Source organism: Colletotrichum lupini, chromosome 7, assembly GCF_023278565.1.
Source record: "Colletotrichum lupini chromosome 7, complete sequence".
Classification (NCBI taxonomy): Eukaryota; Fungi; Ascomycota; class Sordariomycetes; order Glomerellales; family Glomerellaceae; genus Colletotrichum; species Colletotrichum lupini.
In genome coordinates this window covers 346,943-363,942 of record NC_064680.1, presented here as the reverse complement: position 1 = coordinate 363,942, position 17,000 = coordinate 346,943, and the positions used below count along the sequence as shown (strand labels likewise).

The 17,000-nt window shown below is 52.2% G+C and overlaps 5 protein-coding genes across 5 annotated transcripts; 1 reads left to right on the top strand and 4 right to left on the bottom strand.

Moving 5' to 3' along the window:
• Nucleotides 1-164: 164 nt before the first annotated feature.
• CLUP02_13145 (POT family protein) lies at nucleotides 165-2,063 on the bottom strand (the record flags this gene model as incomplete). The annotated part of the gene is made up of 2 exons (XM_049292089.1): nucleotides 165-1,554; nucleotides 1,609-2,063. 2 exons carry the CDS (start codon nucleotides 2,061-2,063, stop codon nucleotides 165-167), a joined length of 1,845 nt encoding a protein of 614 aa, XP_049149235.1.
• Nucleotides 2,064-5,785: 3,722 nt separating this feature from the next.
• CLUP02_13144 (uncharacterized protein) lies at nucleotides 5,786-6,813 on the bottom strand (the record flags this gene model as incomplete). The annotated part of the gene is made up of 4 exons (XM_049292088.1): nucleotides 5,786-6,122; nucleotides 6,178-6,358; nucleotides 6,575-6,635; nucleotides 6,703-6,813. The coding sequence occupies 4 exons, from the start codon at nucleotides 6,811-6,813 to the stop codon at nucleotides 5,786-5,788; spliced, it is 690 nt and encodes a 229-aa protein (XP_049149234.1).
• Nucleotides 6,814-6,836: 23 nt separating this feature from the next.
• On the top strand, nucleotides 6,837-11,946 carry CLUP02_13143 (D-isomer specific 2-hydroxyacid dehydrogenase; the record flags this gene model as incomplete). Its single annotated transcript, XM_049292087.1, has 17 exons — nucleotides 6,837-6,861; nucleotides 6,911-7,008; nucleotides 7,075-7,140; nucleotides 7,217-7,323; nucleotides 7,560-7,715; nucleotides 7,797-7,831; nucleotides 7,892-8,023; nucleotides 8,085-8,158; nucleotides 8,253-8,442; nucleotides 8,529-9,385; nucleotides 9,574-9,780; nucleotides 9,831-10,083; nucleotides 10,117-10,219; nucleotides 10,337-10,411; nucleotides 10,493-10,591; nucleotides 10,655-10,667; nucleotides 10,762-11,946. The coding sequence occupies 17 exons, from the start codon at nucleotides 6,837-6,839 to the stop codon at nucleotides 11,944-11,946; spliced, it is 3,675 nt and encodes a 1,224-aa protein (XP_049149233.1).
• A 240-nt stretch (nucleotides 11,947-12,186) lies between these two features.
• On the bottom strand, nucleotides 12,187-13,892 carry CLUP02_13142 (F-box domain-containing protein; the record flags this gene model as incomplete). The annotated part of the gene is made up of 4 exons (XM_049292086.1): nucleotides 12,187-12,534; nucleotides 12,689-13,181; nucleotides 13,267-13,607; nucleotides 13,707-13,892. The coding sequence occupies 4 exons, from the start codon at nucleotides 13,890-13,892 to the stop codon at nucleotides 12,187-12,189; spliced, it is 1,368 nt and encodes a 455-aa protein (XP_049149232.1).
• A 617-nt stretch (nucleotides 13,893-14,509) lies between these two features.
• Nucleotides 14,510-15,815, bottom strand: CLUP02_13141 (F-box domain-containing protein; the record flags this gene model as incomplete). Its single annotated transcript, XM_049292085.1, has 3 exons — nucleotides 14,510-14,854; nucleotides 14,936-15,470; nucleotides 15,532-15,815. 3 exons carry the CDS (start codon nucleotides 15,813-15,815, stop codon nucleotides 14,510-14,512), a joined length of 1,164 nt encoding a protein of 387 aa, XP_049149231.1.
• Between the last annotated feature and the right edge of the window lie 1,185 nt (nucleotides 15,816-17,000).

Sequence of the window (17,000 nt, the reverse complement as noted above, 5' to 3'; positions counted from 1 at the left end):
CATTATATGCATTATCGTGCACTTGTCTAACTAGGAGTATTGACAGCTAGTCCGCAAGACCAACTGCCGGGGAATCATTTGACGCGGGAAATCATACAACCAAATGAGGTCACACACGCTCGTCCACAGGAAGCAGAGCATGGACATTTCTGGGTATAAGTTGTTCAAACCTTCTCAGAAACTTGGGCCTGAGCGACCTGGTCGTCCTGAGCCGCGGCAGTAGGCTGGTTGGAGCCAAGGAACTTGGTCTTCTTGAGCTGGTTGAGCTCGTCCTCCTCACCGTCAAGGTGCTTGAAGCAGAACCAGAAAGCGACACCGCCGAGGAAGGCGATGATGGCGACGGAGGCGTAGTTCCAGACGAGAAGGGGATCCTCGGACAGGGGAGTCCAGGCCTGGCCAATGGCGGCAGAGACAGCACTCATGGCCAAGTTGACGGACATGACAAGAGACTTCATGTTCTCGGGGGCCTTGGAGAAGGCATACTCGTAGGAGGTGACGTTGGTGAAGATCTCAGCGAGACCGACAAAGACGTAGGGGAGACACTGAGCCCAGACGTTGATGGGAGCCGGGCCCTCCTCGCAGATGGTGGCCAGGTCACCGCAAGGGGACATCTGGTAGATGTAGTGCTGCATGACGGTAGCGGCAACCATGGCGGCGGCAGCGAAGAAGAAACCGGTGGTCATACGCTTGATGGGAGTGAAGTTGAAACCCATCTTGCGGAAACCAGGGTAGACAACGTGATCCAGAATGGGAATCATGATAATGATAGAGAGGGGATTCAGGTTCTGAATGACGTCGTTGGGAGCACCGTTCAGGACCATGGAACCGGCCTGGGAGGTCAAGTTGTTGGTCATTTGGTTGTAGGCGAGGAAGAAGATGGGCAGGAAGAGGAAGACCTTGCAGGCCTTGAGACCACGGCGGACTTCATCAACCCAGGCGTCATCGTAGGTCAGCCAGCCAGGGCGCTCAGCAACGGGGACGTTGCTGGGCTTCGCATTCTCCCAGTTCAGCTTGGTGATGCCTCCAGAGCGCTTCGCAGCAAACTTGGACATGCGGAAGAACTTCTCGAGAACGGAACCGGTAGGGGGAGTGAGGTGATACTTCTTCTTGTTGGACCAGAGGACAACAGGGCAGATCAGGAAGAGGATGGTAGGGAGGAGGAAGGCCAGCCAGAAGCTGTGGTATTTCTCAACGAAGACCATGGAGATCTGACCGCTGACGGCACCGCAGTTGATGGCGAAGTAGAACCACAGGAAGATACGGGTGTTGGTGACGGAAGGGTCGACAATGACACGCTCGCCGCCGCGTGTCTCAACGCGCATACGGGTGTCCTTGTTCTGCTCGGCGAGCAGGGGAGAGATGTTGGCCTTGAACAGACCAGTACCGCAGCAAAGTGTGAAGAGACCGAGGAAGAAGGGGGCAAAGGCGACCTTGCCCTTGGAGATGACGGAGGGAGCGGCGGCGACAGTCAGGATAATGTGAGCGACGGTGGAGACGGCGATGGCGATGTGAATGACCTTGTAACGGCCCAACTTGGAATCAGCCAACCAACCACTGGAATACTAGTCAGTCTGTGTTCTCGGCGAGTATTCACATGAAGCAACATACCCGAAAAGGGGAACGAGGTAAGCCCAGAACTGGTTCACCAGAGAGACACCCTGAGAGGCTCTCTGACCCATGCCCAAGGCACCGGCGGGGATATCAGCGCCGTAAGTGGCGCCGGTCGTCGAACCCGGAGGAAGGGGGCGCATGACGAAGTTGGTGTACAAGACGGAGGAACCGTAGTACGAGAAACGCTCGCAGAGCTCGGCGAAGGCGATGGTGTAGATACCCCAGTGAATGGGACCCGAGACACGGCGAAGCGTGTTCAACTCCTCCTCGGTGGGCTTATCCTCGTAGTCATCGTCGGACTTGGAGTCGTAGTAGTTGTCTTCGAGAGGAGGGGCGGCGGCGGCGGTCACGTCGAATGAGCCGCGAGTCTCCTTCGAGGTGCCCTGCACAGTGGCCTGGGGAACGTGGGCCTTGGCCAGGACATCGTCCTGAAGGCCTCCAGCGTTACTCATGGTTTGAGTTGGAGGAAAGTTTCTGGGGCGGGGTGAGGAACCAGAGGTTTGGTACAAGACGCTCCACGAGTGATGATAGCGAAAGACACGAGTTAACGAGTCTCTGACAGCAAATTGACAGGTGGGTCAAACTTGGACCTGAGCTGTTGGCCGTGGATGAAGGGCTGCTGATCGCGAGAGGAGAGGGAAGCGGAGGGCTATGAGTGAGGGAGCGTCTCATGAGAGATGATTTATATTTCCCGGTCGCGACAGCAGGAGGTCGCATCACAGCTGCATTCGGCAGCCGATAGGTATCCGCAGATACAGAGACATGGACAAGATACTCTAGGAGTCTAGCGCCTGGAGGTGGGGGGACAAGGACGGGGGTTGGATGACATGGACATGGACTCATGCCTAGCATGGAGGGAAGACGGTGGTGGCATGGGATGGCATGGGACGGGCCAATCGTAGAGGAGGTAAGGTTTGCCTCGATGTCAACAAGGTTCCTGGGTCCAGAGTTCGTGCGTGGGCGTCGACGGAGCCGTCAAGAAGGGAGGGAGGGGACCGTCCATCTCGCCCAGAACCGTCGCCACGGGACAGGAGACGAGAGAATACCATACAAGCTACCTCTTTCTCTACTTGGCTACGTTGCAAAGAACAGAGTAACGCGGAGTACCGCACCTCCAAGAGAAAACTGTCGGGGACGATGGGGTCGAGGTCGGACGTTTGGGACGGTGCAGGGGGGGGGGGGGGGTCAGAATCGGAGACAGGCGGCCAGGACGCGCAGGATGCAGGTCGCAGGGAAGAGTTGAAGGGATTCGTTGCAACAGAACGATGCCACAGGTGAGAGTCCACGGAATCCACGCCAGGCTGGACCGAGACAGATAGTAGTTGGGTGGTGGGCAGCTCCAACGAGAGAGAGATGATGGACCCCGATGGATATGATGGACCGTGATGGGCTCGAGGACAAATGGCCCGATTAGGCAGGTCGAGGATGAGAGGGTAGCAGATAGGCGGCGGCGTAGCTGATGTCGGTCCGGGGTTAACACAAGAGTTGAGAAACAGAGTGAGAGACAGCGAGCCTGAGTTCGCCTTGTTAGACACACACTCTGGTGAGGGAGAGCATCTGATTCGCGACTCGTGAAACCCGGGCAAACAGCTGAACTCGGCCGGCTCTATCTGATATCAGCAGGTTGCAGAATCTGCCTACCTACCAGACTCGGGAAAAGTCAGCCAGCAGGGCGACAAAGTGGTGAGAGCTTGAGTCTCTTGGACGGTGAAATGCGACAGCCAAGGGGCTCGGCGGTAACGTTGATCGACCTTGGCATCGCCGCCACCCCATGTCATCGAGCATCTTCATTGGCGCGTCTCCCGGGCCTGACTTCTCTATCAGTGTTGTCACGAAAAAATTGCTCGTTGGCTGTGTTGCCAGCGTTGGTGTGGTGGTGTAACTTCGATGAACAGACGTGTTTTGGCGTTCACTTCGGCTCACGGAAGAGCGCCAGCGTGAGCCTGCCGCATACCTAGCTGCGACTTGGCTTCTGGCGCGGCTTCGAGAACAAAGTTGGTCCTGGGCATGCCTGGCACCGTCCTGCACGATGGACGGGAAGGGAGAGCATAGGGGGCGGGTGGCCTGGTGATAGCCGAGTGCCACACCGAGGTCTTGATTCGTTGATGCGCCACACGAAGGATTGCCGTTGATTAGGGGCCTTTTTTTAGTATGCGACGAATCGCATTATTCAACTCTACTGCATCTGCTAACACAGTACGGAGTAGTCGCTACCAATGAACGGATCACTAGGTAGTCGATTGGTGTACTTCCGGGGGGATGTCGATGATGCGAAGGCGCATCTCAAATCATCGCCGCCCCCTTCATGATACGCACCGCCAAGACTCATACACGGCGCGGGAAAGGGAAGGTGATGTCGCTACCGAGGCCACCGTAGTGGTTGAATGGGTGTAAACGGGCTTGGCTTAGGGCTGGAGAGGGGTTGAATGGACAATTGAGTTTGCAAACGAGGGCAAAGGCCGAGGATGGCCGCATGTGCACATCATGACTCTCTTTCTCTACAGCAGAAGGCGATATCGTTCACTCTCCCATGCAGTTTGATGCCACTAACTTACTATTCAGCTGAACATGCGGTTCCTCCTTCATCTCTTTCTACACTTCAACTCCTTCAGCCAAAGCCGCGTCGTGCTACCCACAATCTACGTACGCGTTCCTAGCATAGCTGGTTGCTGACAGATGGACCGCATGGAATGGTCCGGTCAAACACTTTAGTTGCAGCTCTCTGCCGTGGCACTAGTCCCCCGGCGACCTTCCCAAACGATAAGAGCCGTAGCAGTGGCCCATGAGCTTAATGTCGCGACGCCCACGTCCTCCCCTGTTTGGTTGGTTCCGGAGCGAGGCTATACCCGGTTCAGCCAGACACCCCGGGGGATTTTTGTCTGCAGTTCTTGGAACGGCCCCATCGAAAGGTCCTTTTGGATGATGGATCAGCTTCTGGTTCTTGAGATGGACCAGTCGGACGGGAGATTCGTATCGGACTGCTTGCGATCCACTGGATACCGCCGAAATTGTGCAGACTTGAAGGACTGGCGTCGTTGGGAATTGGGAAGTTTGGGGGAATATGGGAATGTGGGAGCGGAAGCCCGCCCAGACACACCAATGCCCGGAAGGCTTTTTTCTTAGTCAACGGTGCCAGACTCCTGGGCAATGGCAATAGGCACGGCTTCCTACTCCAGAGATGACACTTGACATGTGCCCACTGGATTATATGGGGTTCAAGAGACCAAAAGGAAAGGTGGTATTCCCATCACGACCGCCCAGACATCGGGCAATGAAATATACGGTCTTGGCTTCATGTCCTAGCGAGTTGGCCTCTTCAAAAGTGCCCCCGTCTCCGTCTCCGTCTCCCTCGTTTTCGTCCAAAGCCAAGACTCGGTTGCAAGCATGCTCCAAGCTTCGCCTCATTGCTTGTCTTCTTGGCTTTGGTTGCTAGTATTCACGGGTAGCGCCGCCGAGGCATCTCTACAAAAGTGCGTCTACGAATACTCATACACTGTTTGTTGAACCCCGCGAAACAATGGAGCAAAGCCCGCGTGCATCAGGCTCAGCACACAGCAACTAGGTGACGGGCAGTGGTCTCGGTGTCGCGTGTCTACTTTCTGCACTTGATGGGGGCAACCACTGCACAGACCAGACAGACCCTGACACGATGGGAACCTGAAGTCAGAGAGGTCGGGCGACCCCAGGTCTCCCCCAGATGGTGTGGGTTGCCAGATTATCAGTGGCCTGAGTACGTAGAGATGGGCGCACCACTCACAGCATGTGCGACGCGGGATGTCGCATACAATCAGCACGGCAATGTCCCACGAACCAGCCCTCTCGCGAATCCTTCAGGCTTCAGCCAACCCACGGCTTGCCGAACTTCCGATAAGAAGAACAACGAATGGAAGCTCGCGAGACTCTTACACGATCATGATAACTGACTTCACCCTTCTTGGCCGCTAAATGTTGATTATAGCCCATTGAGTTCAGAGCGGGACGAAGCCCGAGAGTCGCCAATATCATAACACTAGTACGAATAGGAATCACATTGCAGTTGTGTTTTGATAACGGTGTGGTAGGCTTGACTGAGAAACCGATAGTCCTCATAAGTTTTCATGGGCACATTCAGGTAGACTCTATTCATTCTGCTGGTAGTGAACCTCTTGCTTCAAACCTCGGTAGGCTCATTGCCTCATGTCGTTCGCGCCGTCGAGCTCAGATACCTAAGTATCGAGTTTCGCGAGGCAACATAGAAATCCAAGATTAATCGCAAGCCACAAAAACCAGGGGGTGTAGGAGAGGTATCTTTCATTGGGACAAACGCCTGCACGGCAATGGAGTCGTAGGCGACGGGTCGGACGGGTGAAAATGCGAGGATAAGTCCCCTGGTTAGCACTACGCAGGTGGCGTCCGGGGGGGCTTGAACGGATTTACGAGCGCTAATGGGCCCTGGAACCTCTCCGCATGCCCCAAGAGTGCCAGTCTTGTTTTGGACGTCGCGTAAATGCCCAGCCTCGCCGAGCTTTTGCCTAGCTAGAAGGAGGCTTGAAGGCTAGCAGAGGCTCGCAACGGCAAATGCTTGACATTTGCTTGCAGACGCCATGGCTCTTCATGGCACAGTGAGAGCGTTGAGTCAAGGCAACGCCGCGACGGGATGGGCGCGCTGGCGCAGCAGCCTTCAGGCCCCAAGAACAGACGGCAGCGCCGAGAGCAAAGCCGAGACTGAAGAGAGACACGAAGAGAATGGCCGAGAGGGCTGGCAAAGCTTGTTGTCGACATCACGTTACATTTGTACGAGCGATCAGCGAAGAGCGCGGCGATTGAGACCCTACGCTAAACGTCCCCCTCATAGTCCGCGGTCAATCTTGATTCATCCTTGATTGTAGCCACAACCAGGCTCTCTGGTGATTGTCTCTCACAATTTGTGTGGTCAAATTTACGATTCATCAGAAGGGAGGCAAATCTCATCATTAGCTGTAACAAGAAATCCAGATTCCAGAATCAGGTGAGAGGATGCAGTTCCTGGCCACCCGCAAACCAACCTACCAGAGAGGCATCATTTGTCAGTTGTGTTGGACCGGCTTGGCAGCAACCAACCGATCAACCGACTTGGTCCGCGTCGATGGATGCTTTTGGTTGCTTGGCGAGGAACTTCTGAAGTGTTCCCATTTCTTGGTATTCAGAACCAGACACGCCAGCCGCGGCCCGCGTGCCAGTCATACAGAAGCGAACAGCGGGACGGGATGAAGACGGACATTACGGATAGCAGTCCGTAGTAAATGAGAGCCTCAGCATTGTCACCTTCGTGCAAGAATAGGCATTCCCCTCCGACCTCCGTTTGACTGCCCGGCGTTCGCCATCCTCCTACCTTTGTTGGTGAAGCTGTCAAATTCTGTTAGCAAATATTTTCATCTGGTGGGACGCTAGTCGATGGCGTCATTCGCAATGGTCCGAGAAACAACGTGAAGAGACCCTCTTGAGACTCCGAAGTTCAAACTTCAGTTCACTGTCTCCAGAACGGAGCGGTCAGGCACTCGGGGACGCAAGGTTAGCTAGGCGCCGTTGTTTGGGCAAAGAAACGTCAACTCCACAAACCTCCGGGCAATCTCCATCCCATCTCCAGGTTGGCCCTCATGGGTGGCCCATGACTAGTGAGCGCGATGGAGAGTCTTCAGAGGGCACCGAGTGGTCTAGCCACCACCCTGGAGAGATTGGGGGCCAGGAACGTGGGTGAACCGTGAGAGAGACAGAGAATACATACGTAAGCACGACAGGTTATGAGATAGCAGGTGTCTTACCAAAGACTATGACTAGACTTGATTAGATAATTTGTTAGTCGTAAAATCCCGGCCTGAATGCCGATATGTCCCGACCCGCCGAATTACTGAGGCTTGAGTCTTGACAGATTGACCGTCAGAAAGGAGCACTCGTGGCGGTTGAATGAATGCGAGCATTGTTGTATGTAGATGGGATGGCCATTATCATTCAGGTGACTGTTTCCAGTCTTGTCGATGGAGGCTTTGTAATCTCTACAGCTTAATACAACCGAAGAACACAAACTCGGGTTTTCGGTACCGGATCGGCCTTTTCCCCTCATCTAACCCCACGAAGACGCCTTCTGGGTGGCTAATGTTTTACCCCTCCACCGGGGTATTAGATGCTCTTCGAGTGAATTGAGAACTATTCGTGACATGAGCAGATAGTGTCGTGAGAAAACAACGTCTCATCCAACCGCGCTGTAGCAAGGCTTACCTCCATTCGGAAGCTTCCTTTCCATTATCTGATCCTGTCGAGTGAGGCTGCATATGCACGCTCACCTCCAAGTCGCCGACTGTCAATACATACGCCCCGCCAAGATCCTCAAGCCGACTTGGAGATGCCGAATTGAGTCACCGTCGCCCTGAACACCTTGATACCACCAATTTTCCTCGTGAAATTGGAACGCCAGCTCGCTATTTTCTTTCCCATAGTCGATACTGCGCCTCTCAAAGTTCTGCATGAGGCTGTATCGCTCTCCAATCCGCATCAGTACTTTGACGACCCCTCTCAGCCGGTCAACCTCGTGGTGCGCACGCCGTGGATCCCCGCATCCCGGACAACGCCTTTACACTCTCGCTAGTTATCCTACCTCATCTAGATACCTAGCAACCATGGTTCAGGTTACGCAACTCAAGATCGCCGTCTTGGACGACTACCAGGGCCTCTCGGAACCCCACTTCAGCAAGCTGGATAAATCGTTGTTCAATGTCACCACTTTCAAGGACACCCTGCTGCCCTACAATCACCCCGAGACCCCTGAATACGCCAAGGATGCATTGGTCTCGAGGCTGGAGCCTTTCGATGTTCTCTGTAATTATGACCGATTCCCTTCCATAGAATGGCAGCAACCCCGATGTCTTCATGAGTGTATAATCCAGGCTAACACGAATGTCAAGGTACCATGAGAGAACGCACTCCGTTTCCCAAGGAACTCATTGGAAGATTGCCAAACCTCAAGCTTCTTCTCTCCACGGGCCTGCGTAACAAGGGTCTCGACCTCCCAGCCTTCAAAGATCGCGGCATCCCCGTCGCTGGCACTGTTGACAAGGCGACAGTCAATCAGACCGGCACGAATAGCACAACTCAGCACTGCGTGACCCTGATCCTCTCGTTGGCACGGAACATCGCCGCTGATGACCTCGCTGTCAAATCTGGCTTGTGGCAGACGGACGTTGCCATGGGCGTGACAGGCAAGACATTTGGTGTCGTTGGACTGGGCCGTCTCGGCGTCTCGACGGCAAAGATCATGCATGTAGCATTTGGGATGAACGTCATTGCATGGAGCACGAATTTGACACAAGAAGCTGCAGATGAGAAGGCCAAGGCTGAGGGCTTGCCGGTGGGCACTTTCAAGGCTGTCAGCCGGGAAGAGCTGTTCAGCACTGCTGACGTTCTCAGCGTTCACATTGTACTGTCAGACCGATCGAGGGGACTCATCAATGCGGATGACCTCTCCATGATGAAGAAGTCGGCGTTGTTTATCAACACCTCTCGCGGCCCCCTTGTAGTCGAGAAGGATCTTCTAGACGTCTTGAAGAAGGGCGGCATCAGGGGCTGTGCCTTGGACGTGTTCAATCTCGAGCCGTTGCCTGTGGACAGTGAGTGGCGGTCGACTGAATGGGGCCGTGATGGTCGCAGTAGGGTGCTCCTGACACCTCACATGGGTTATGTCGAAGAGGGTACCTTAAACGCGTGGTATGAGCAGCAGGCGGATTACATCCGGAGGTGGCAGGCAGGCGATGCTCTTGATAACGTTTTGGCTTGAACGAAAAGTGTCACGTGAAAGCCATACCTTGGAAAGAGATAAACAAGCCTCAATGGACAAAAGATCAAATAAATGTCAATGTTTCGACAAGCACTGAAAGTCCGAATCAGACAAAGGATTCTTGCAACCTGCCAAGAGTATAATGTCCAGGGGAATGAGGCACTGTGACTCAACAGAGCTACAATTCTTGTCAAGTGAGAAATGAGGAGGATCAGTTGTCTTTTCGAATGTACTTCAGTAGTTCCCCAGGCCTATGGGATAATGGAGATGACGTTGAGTTAATCTCAGCCACTCGGTCCACGCTGTTTAGCGTTGATCGCCTTGCCAACTGCATTACCTGTCAGCTCACTACACGTACTTCAGGCGCCAACTTTTCCAGACAAGTGCAATTATACGAAGCAGATTTTTGTGAGCTCCATCGGACTGGCTGTAGAACACGAGGGAAGCCGAACATACTTTGAGCCGTTGGGGTCATCGGCAGCTCAACAATAGAGGCGCCGTCCACTATCTCAAGCGTCATCAAGAATTCAAGGGTGGCTTCTGTTTGTGCCCAGAAAGCCCCCAATGGAACCTGGGGCAAATGTCAATGCAGCCTGAATCATTCACATGGCTTCAGAACTTTCGAAGAATCCCCTGTGGCTTCGACGCTCGTGCGATAATGTCCTCGAACAACTCAGACCAGCCCCGTGCGTGTTTCTTTGGTATTGACTCTGCGTGAGTGGAGAAGACGGTGACGAATCCCGAGGCCTCTGACAGGTCATCCAATGATCGACGCTCGTCGGAGAATTTTCGTATTCGATACGACGAACTGGTTAAAGGCTTGTTTTCTCTCAACCACAATAAAGCTTAGTTGTTCTGCTCATCTCTGCTATATGCTTTTTAGTGACGGAAATAAATACCGTCGTCGGAACGCGAGACCGAGCTTACACCTTTTCGAAGACATAGCACGCCCACAGCATGGGAGTCGCGCCGACTTCTGAGCAATGTCTCCGGCTTCAGCACCGCGACAGAAAAGTGCCCTGACCCTGGATAGCCTCGAAATATCTGTGCTATTATCTATGCACTATCGCTCGGGAGAGTGAACCGTCATAAAAGAATTGAAACATCTGCCGTGGCTATGGCAGGCGAAGGCATCGACATTTGCTTGGGTTCCTCCTCAACGACCACCCGGTCCGGAGGCTGTTGCTGCGGGTCGTGTCGCAAAAATAAGAGAAGGTCGCACAAAAAGTCTAGAAATGGTTGTCAGAATTGCAAAAGACGCAAAGTCAAGGTTGGCTAAGTTACATCCATCAGATCAAAGTCGCCCGGAAAACATGGCTACTACTTGTTCATCGAGCTGCTCAACTAACATGCTTGCTTAACAGTGCGATGAGATTCACCCCCAGTGCACCAACTGCGTGAGATTCTCAATGAAATGCGACTATCTATCTGCATCCACAGAGGAGCAGACTTCCACGTCCCTAGGGGACGACGAGCGTCAAGGGAAACGAATTCGACAAAACGAAGAAAGGAAGCCCGCCACAGACATACCTACTCCGACGGCCTCTGATATGGAATCAGACTATGGCCAGACACCCTCTAGTCACATCGATTCCCTTTTGCGTAATGCCTGTATTCTCGATATCCAGAGCCTCGAACTCCTACACCACTACATGTGTCACACGTCGATAACCCTAGGAGACCCCCAAATCTTTAGGGATGTGATTCCACCACTCGGCTTCAAGTACGAATGCGTTATGCGAATGGTCCTATCAATTACCGCCCGACACCTCACCCGACTACGACCCGATCAAGCGGGTTACTATCATCGTCTGGCAGAAGACTATGCAGCGGCGGCATTTCCAGAAGTGACGGCCATGCTCGCCCAGGTCAATGACGACAATTCGCAGGCCCTCTACTACGCTACAGTCCTAATAAGTCTGTCATCTTTTGCTACAGACCCATCACCAGGGAATATTCTACTTGTCGCCGCCGAGGAGGACGAAGTATCATGGTGGGCGTTGATGAGGGGAGTGAAGATCGTGATCAGCACGACAGGACTTAAAAATATCAGAAAGCAATCAACGGCCGCTCTGCTTTGTGGTAGTTCTACATGGAATGAACCACAAACTTCAGCTCTTAGCGTAACATCGCTTGCACTGCAGTGGGAAAAGCCTCTGGCTGAGATCGAAGAGCTTGTGGGCGAGGTGTATGCCGCCGAAGACAGCATTCATCGGCCTGCTTTTACCCACTTGAAGGAATGTTACAGGAAGCTATTCACTGCATCTGATGAGCAAAAATTCGACAACGGGCAGATGCCTTCTATCATTTACGGCTGGCTATATGAGCTGACTGAAGACTTCGTATTGTCTATACAGAGAAGAGACCCTGTACCCCTGGTTCTGCTTGGGTACTATGCTGTTCTGCTACAGCAATTGGAACATCACTGGTTCATGGAGGGCTGGTCACTTCAGGTCATGAATGGCGTTTACGCGCTCGTTGAGAATGGTCACCGGCATTTTCTTACCTGGCCATTGGAACAGGTTGGGTCCATCTGGTCAGGATTATGAATCATCAATAAGTACATGTAGCAGTGGAAAGGACCATCCGAGCATTCATCATGGTTCTATTTTCCACAATGGAACCCTTTGAAAGAATTTCCTTTGCTTCCGAACGCTACCGAATGAGACTGTGGTCAACTGCACGCCGTGGCATGGGGACTCCATTGTTCAATAAATGCATGGACATGTATCAACAATTCACATGGTCGCGACCTTCGCTCTAAAGGTGACGGTATCCCACGCAAGCAACTAGGCAGCCTTGTTGATGACGGGCCAGCCCTTCTTGATTGAGCCCAGTCCACTATCGTTGGCATTCTTGCTCTTGACTCTGATCACGTCACGACTCTGTCCTACTGACCGGTAAACTCTCGAGCCCGTATCGCACTTCAATAACAGTGCCGTTAGGGATTTGCACTGCCGAAAGAACCGAGTTGCGTTCGTCGCAGAAGATTCCCGGTCCAAGTGATTGGCCCGGAGTGCCTTAATCCTTGCCTGCAAAGCTGCACCGCTCAGTCCCCGCGGTGGATAGACGACGGGAATCTCAGTCATAGCCAACTTCTCCAAGTGGTCAAGATGTTTGAGGATTGGAATGATATCCTATAATGAACCATGAGCATTGATTTATAGGTGTCCGCCGACTACCATTCGCCTTGACGTAGGGGATGAACATCATTGTGAAACGTAGCAGGTACGAGGGGCAAAGGAGAAGCTGACGGGAGCGGTTTGTTGCGCGTCACGCTCACGAACTTACCGAGACTCTTGTGAGCTTCAGTTCGCCATCAATGAGAAGGTAGTTGATAGATGGAAAGAGCTTCACGACTTCCTTGAAATCATCACATTTCCAATGCGCCTTGTAGAGCTCTAGCGTTGCAAGGGTTGTCAACTTTGGGGCGATAATTCTGAGGCCGGCCGTGTGCATAGGCGAGCCGTTCAGTTCCAGACTTAGGCAGCGAAGGTTTGGAAATGTCTGAGGAATGAAGCCGATGGTGATCGATGAAGGGTATGTCAAGACTCGGACGGATTGCAGGCATGCTTTCTGCTTGCCAAGCTCTGCTCGGAAGAAGGCGACCATGGACTTGTTTCCACACTTGAAGGTCAGGCGAACTTCCTCTGGGGTGATCTTGCGCAAAATCTTGACGAGAAGCGCTGCTGTGGTTCTTGAACATGGGATAATGGATGGGTCGTAGTCATCCCGCCACTTCGTGGGCGGCCACTCGGGGCCTTGAGTGCAAAGAGACAGGTGGCTTGGAAGGCGTTAGCATTCAGAGCCAGGTCATCCGAAGATGTGGCGCTGAAGGAAAAGTAGAGGACGAGTGGGTGTGGACTTACCGTATGGAACCCAGAATCAACGCGTTCCCCTCAATGGCTTGGAGTTTGTAATGCATCTCGTTCTCATTAACTGTTCGACAGACAGTCTTGAAGAGGTCAGGGATGGTGAAAACGCGGAAGAGCTTGCAGACCCGTGACATTGTTCTGAGGCTGTTTCGATCTTCAAAGTAGACGCCTCTTCGACTTTTAGAGAGCTTAGCAAATCCGATAGTCTCGATGATCAGCTCCAGAGGCAGGGTCATAAGGCTGGCGCTCGATGAGGGAGTGGAGATGACCGTTTTGGTTGCAATATAGCCGCTCCCTCTGGAAACATCCTCCATGGTAGTGGTTTCCTCGATGACCTTTGTCGATAGATAACTTGAGAAAGTTGGAATTCGAAGGTGGGTAGCGATTGGAGGCTCGTTAGCTCAGGAAAGTGCCAAGAGAAAAGAATTGAGTACCAGGCGAGGAAGTAGCGGGTGTTGGCAATATAAGCAAATATTGCAGATGGCCCAGGGCAAAGCTGGTATTATGCCATTTTCATGAAGGAAGCTGCGAGAAGGTGCAGCTTTCGAACTTGACAAAGAGTTGAGGCAGTTGTAGGAAGTGGCCACCGTGAGAAGATATTCGGGACAAATGGAAGCCATATACCTAGGTACTGGGAATAGTAGGCACGTAGCATCAAGTACTTATCACAGCCTTCCAGTAAGGTGGGATTTCAGGCCACCGAGGTTTATTTTATTCAAATTGTCTTGGCCTGCCAAACCACCTCGGATACCTTGGATGTCCTATATTTCCATTCTTTACTGAAGAGCAATAAAGAATCGTTTATTACGAACACACGCCTTTGTCTTAAGGTGTGCCATAGAAGCGATGACAAGGGGAGTGAACCAGACACGACATGGAACAAAGGCTATCCAGAAGTTCAGAGATGCCACTTTCTCTAAAGACAAAGATCACAACAGACAAGACACGGGGTCTAGTACAAATTACCGTTGAGAATCATGATATTCTTTTGCCAAATAAAATTCCATTTCAACTGAACGCCAATACAACTTGTGCATTTGTGCACTTCACTAACTAGCCCTTATGCCCTTGTATCACATAGCAATGTCGCCTCTAGTAGGCCAACGATTAGGTGCTTGGGCAGGGAAACAGATAAAGCAGGATGAATTGCAAATAACCTCAAAGTACGGACACGAAGATCCTCGCGGGGATAGGCATGGCATGGCCCCTTGGCCAAAAAGACATGAAGCTAGGGCCCTCAGACAACAGGCCAAGGGAACTCCTGCACGCCATCCGAGAATTTGACGTCGATGAGTTGTCCTTGTTTGTCTTTGACGGGAACAAAGCAATGCCCCTGAAAAGCTCGGTCCATGATGTAGAGAACTTCCAAGTTAGGAAGGTTCTGCCAGACTCTCCACGCCTGGTCGTACCGCCGGGATCTAGCATCATGGAAACCGATTGCGGGGAGTAGCTTCTTGGCCATTGTCGAGGCCTGATAGTGAACTGGCAAGATCGCATCCAGAGGTGAGGAAGCCTGGCACCGCTCATCACTGAGTGCAAGAACTTTGAGGTTGGCCATGGGCGTCAGGTGTCCAGTTGCTAACTAATGTGCGAAACTGGTCAGTAGGGTGTTCATGAGACCTGCAGCGAGGCAGATAAGGTAAAGAATGGAATAGTAACTTACCTGCAGATCCCATCTCGGCCGCACCGGGGAACCTCCAAAGGCCATAGTTCCGCCCATCGTCAAGCGAGATATCTGTGGGAAGATTGCTTGGACCTCTTGGAAGTCACTGGCGTCCCATCGCATTTTGCAGATCTGAATATATGCAAGCTGGGGTCCAAGTATGCTCGCAAGGTCGCTCAGACCATCGATCGAGGACAGTGGTTTGTTCAAAGGCGCCTCGAAGCTGAAAGCTTTGAGATTCGGAAAGCCAGTTACAATGAAGCCGATGTCTGTCGTGACGGGGAAAGACAACGCAGTGACTAATGAGAGATCCCACTGAACTGCATCCATAATCCGAGACAACGGTCTGATGAGAGACAACGTTGCCTTGAATCGAAAGTCCATCCGGATTTCCCGAAGATTATCCAATTCGCCGATAAAGAACATGATGTCCGTTGGAGTTGACGGTCTGCAGGCAGCCTTGGGGCCTTGGACCTGAACAAAGCGGCCGGGGGTTCGTGAGGTTGGCGGACCTTCTGTGTAGATGCTGAGTACTCTGAGAGGAAGTAATTGTCAGTCAACAGACCTGTGCCATGTGGGTAGATTACCAGACATACTGTATGGAACGAAGGATGAGTCTATTGCGAAACACCAACATCACATGATCAGCGAGGGCATCTTCAGCGCAGCTTATCTGGGCAACTCGGAAGATGATGGGAATGCTGAGACCTCTCATGAGTCGGCTAGTCTTCGAGATCGGGACGAGAGAGATGTTCTTGTCGTCCATCTGGCGCATAATTTCCAAGATGAGCTCTTGGGGCATCCGTTGGAGCGGGAATCCGCCGCTGCCGCCGTTTGGAGGAGGCTGGCCAGGGAATTGGATAGGAGCGATGGCACTCATCTTGTCGCTGGTGGTAGATGAGAAGCAAAGACAATTTCGTATGAGAAAAGTGTTTGCAATGCTCAGTGTGCGTGGGATGAGGGTGAGAGTGAGATGGGAAAGTGAGGTAATCTCGTGTGAGCGCGGCAAATATTTCCGAGACTCGATGGATTTTGACAAGGAGAAAGGCTGTAGTGAGGAAAGTGAAAGAAGAAGTGACAGGCGATCTCGAAAGAAGGGAAATATCTGCGAGACTCGATAGGTGTTGAGAGGAAGAAATTCCAAGGTGAGTGAGGGTGAAAAGAAACAGTGGCAGGCCAAAGACGCGACTGAGGTGGAATTTTTCAGAAGAAAGTAGGAAGGCACACTCACCCTTCACCCGGTCGTACCTTCCATAGTAGGCGGTGTGATATTAATTTTATGAAGTTGCGTATTCAGTCACTCACGTGTTCACTATAACGATGCAGGAGGCAATCTGGATTCTGGAGTCTGGGATTAGGACTTTAAAGACGGCCATAATAGCGCCTTTGTTTCTTACTAGCCCTCGTCCCTTCCTTCTTCTTCGCCTTTCTTCTTTGTGCAAGATTCATTCCATTCATCTTGAAGTTGTCTGTCCAGTCTCCTATAAGTTTTGGTATTGGTGTATTTACTGAAAAGTTGCTCATCTAAAGCAAGCGAACTTCCTTGAAAAACACAGGCAAAGATAATATTCAGGCGTTGATCTCCTCCTCGGTATCTATACATTGCTTTCTTAATGCTTCAAAATACGTCCATATTACAGATTAAATTTTCACGTTGTCGAGGACTGAAGCATCGCCAGCCCTGGGCCCCGTCTACTGATGACTTCTCCTGAGGCAGCCTAGCCAGGCTACCAGTATCTTCTGAACGGTTCTCTCGCTGCCAACTGAAGCACCCTGCCTGCAGAACTACTTCTTAGTATCGTCGCTTGAACCGTCAGAACGAGTTTTGCACATCTTGTTGTGGAAATAAACAATCAATGACTTTCTATTGATGAAGGCCACATGGAGAAACGCAGGAGGTGCCATTCCAATCGCGAGATCCGCCGCTTGAAGTTGAGTCACGACCGGACACTTAAAGTGCCGGGCGAACTATACTCGTGATGATGACCCGGTACGTTCCGACCACCCCAGGCAGCATAGCAGCGATGATTCTCCGTCATAAATAGTTTAGAGCACGCTTCGAGTT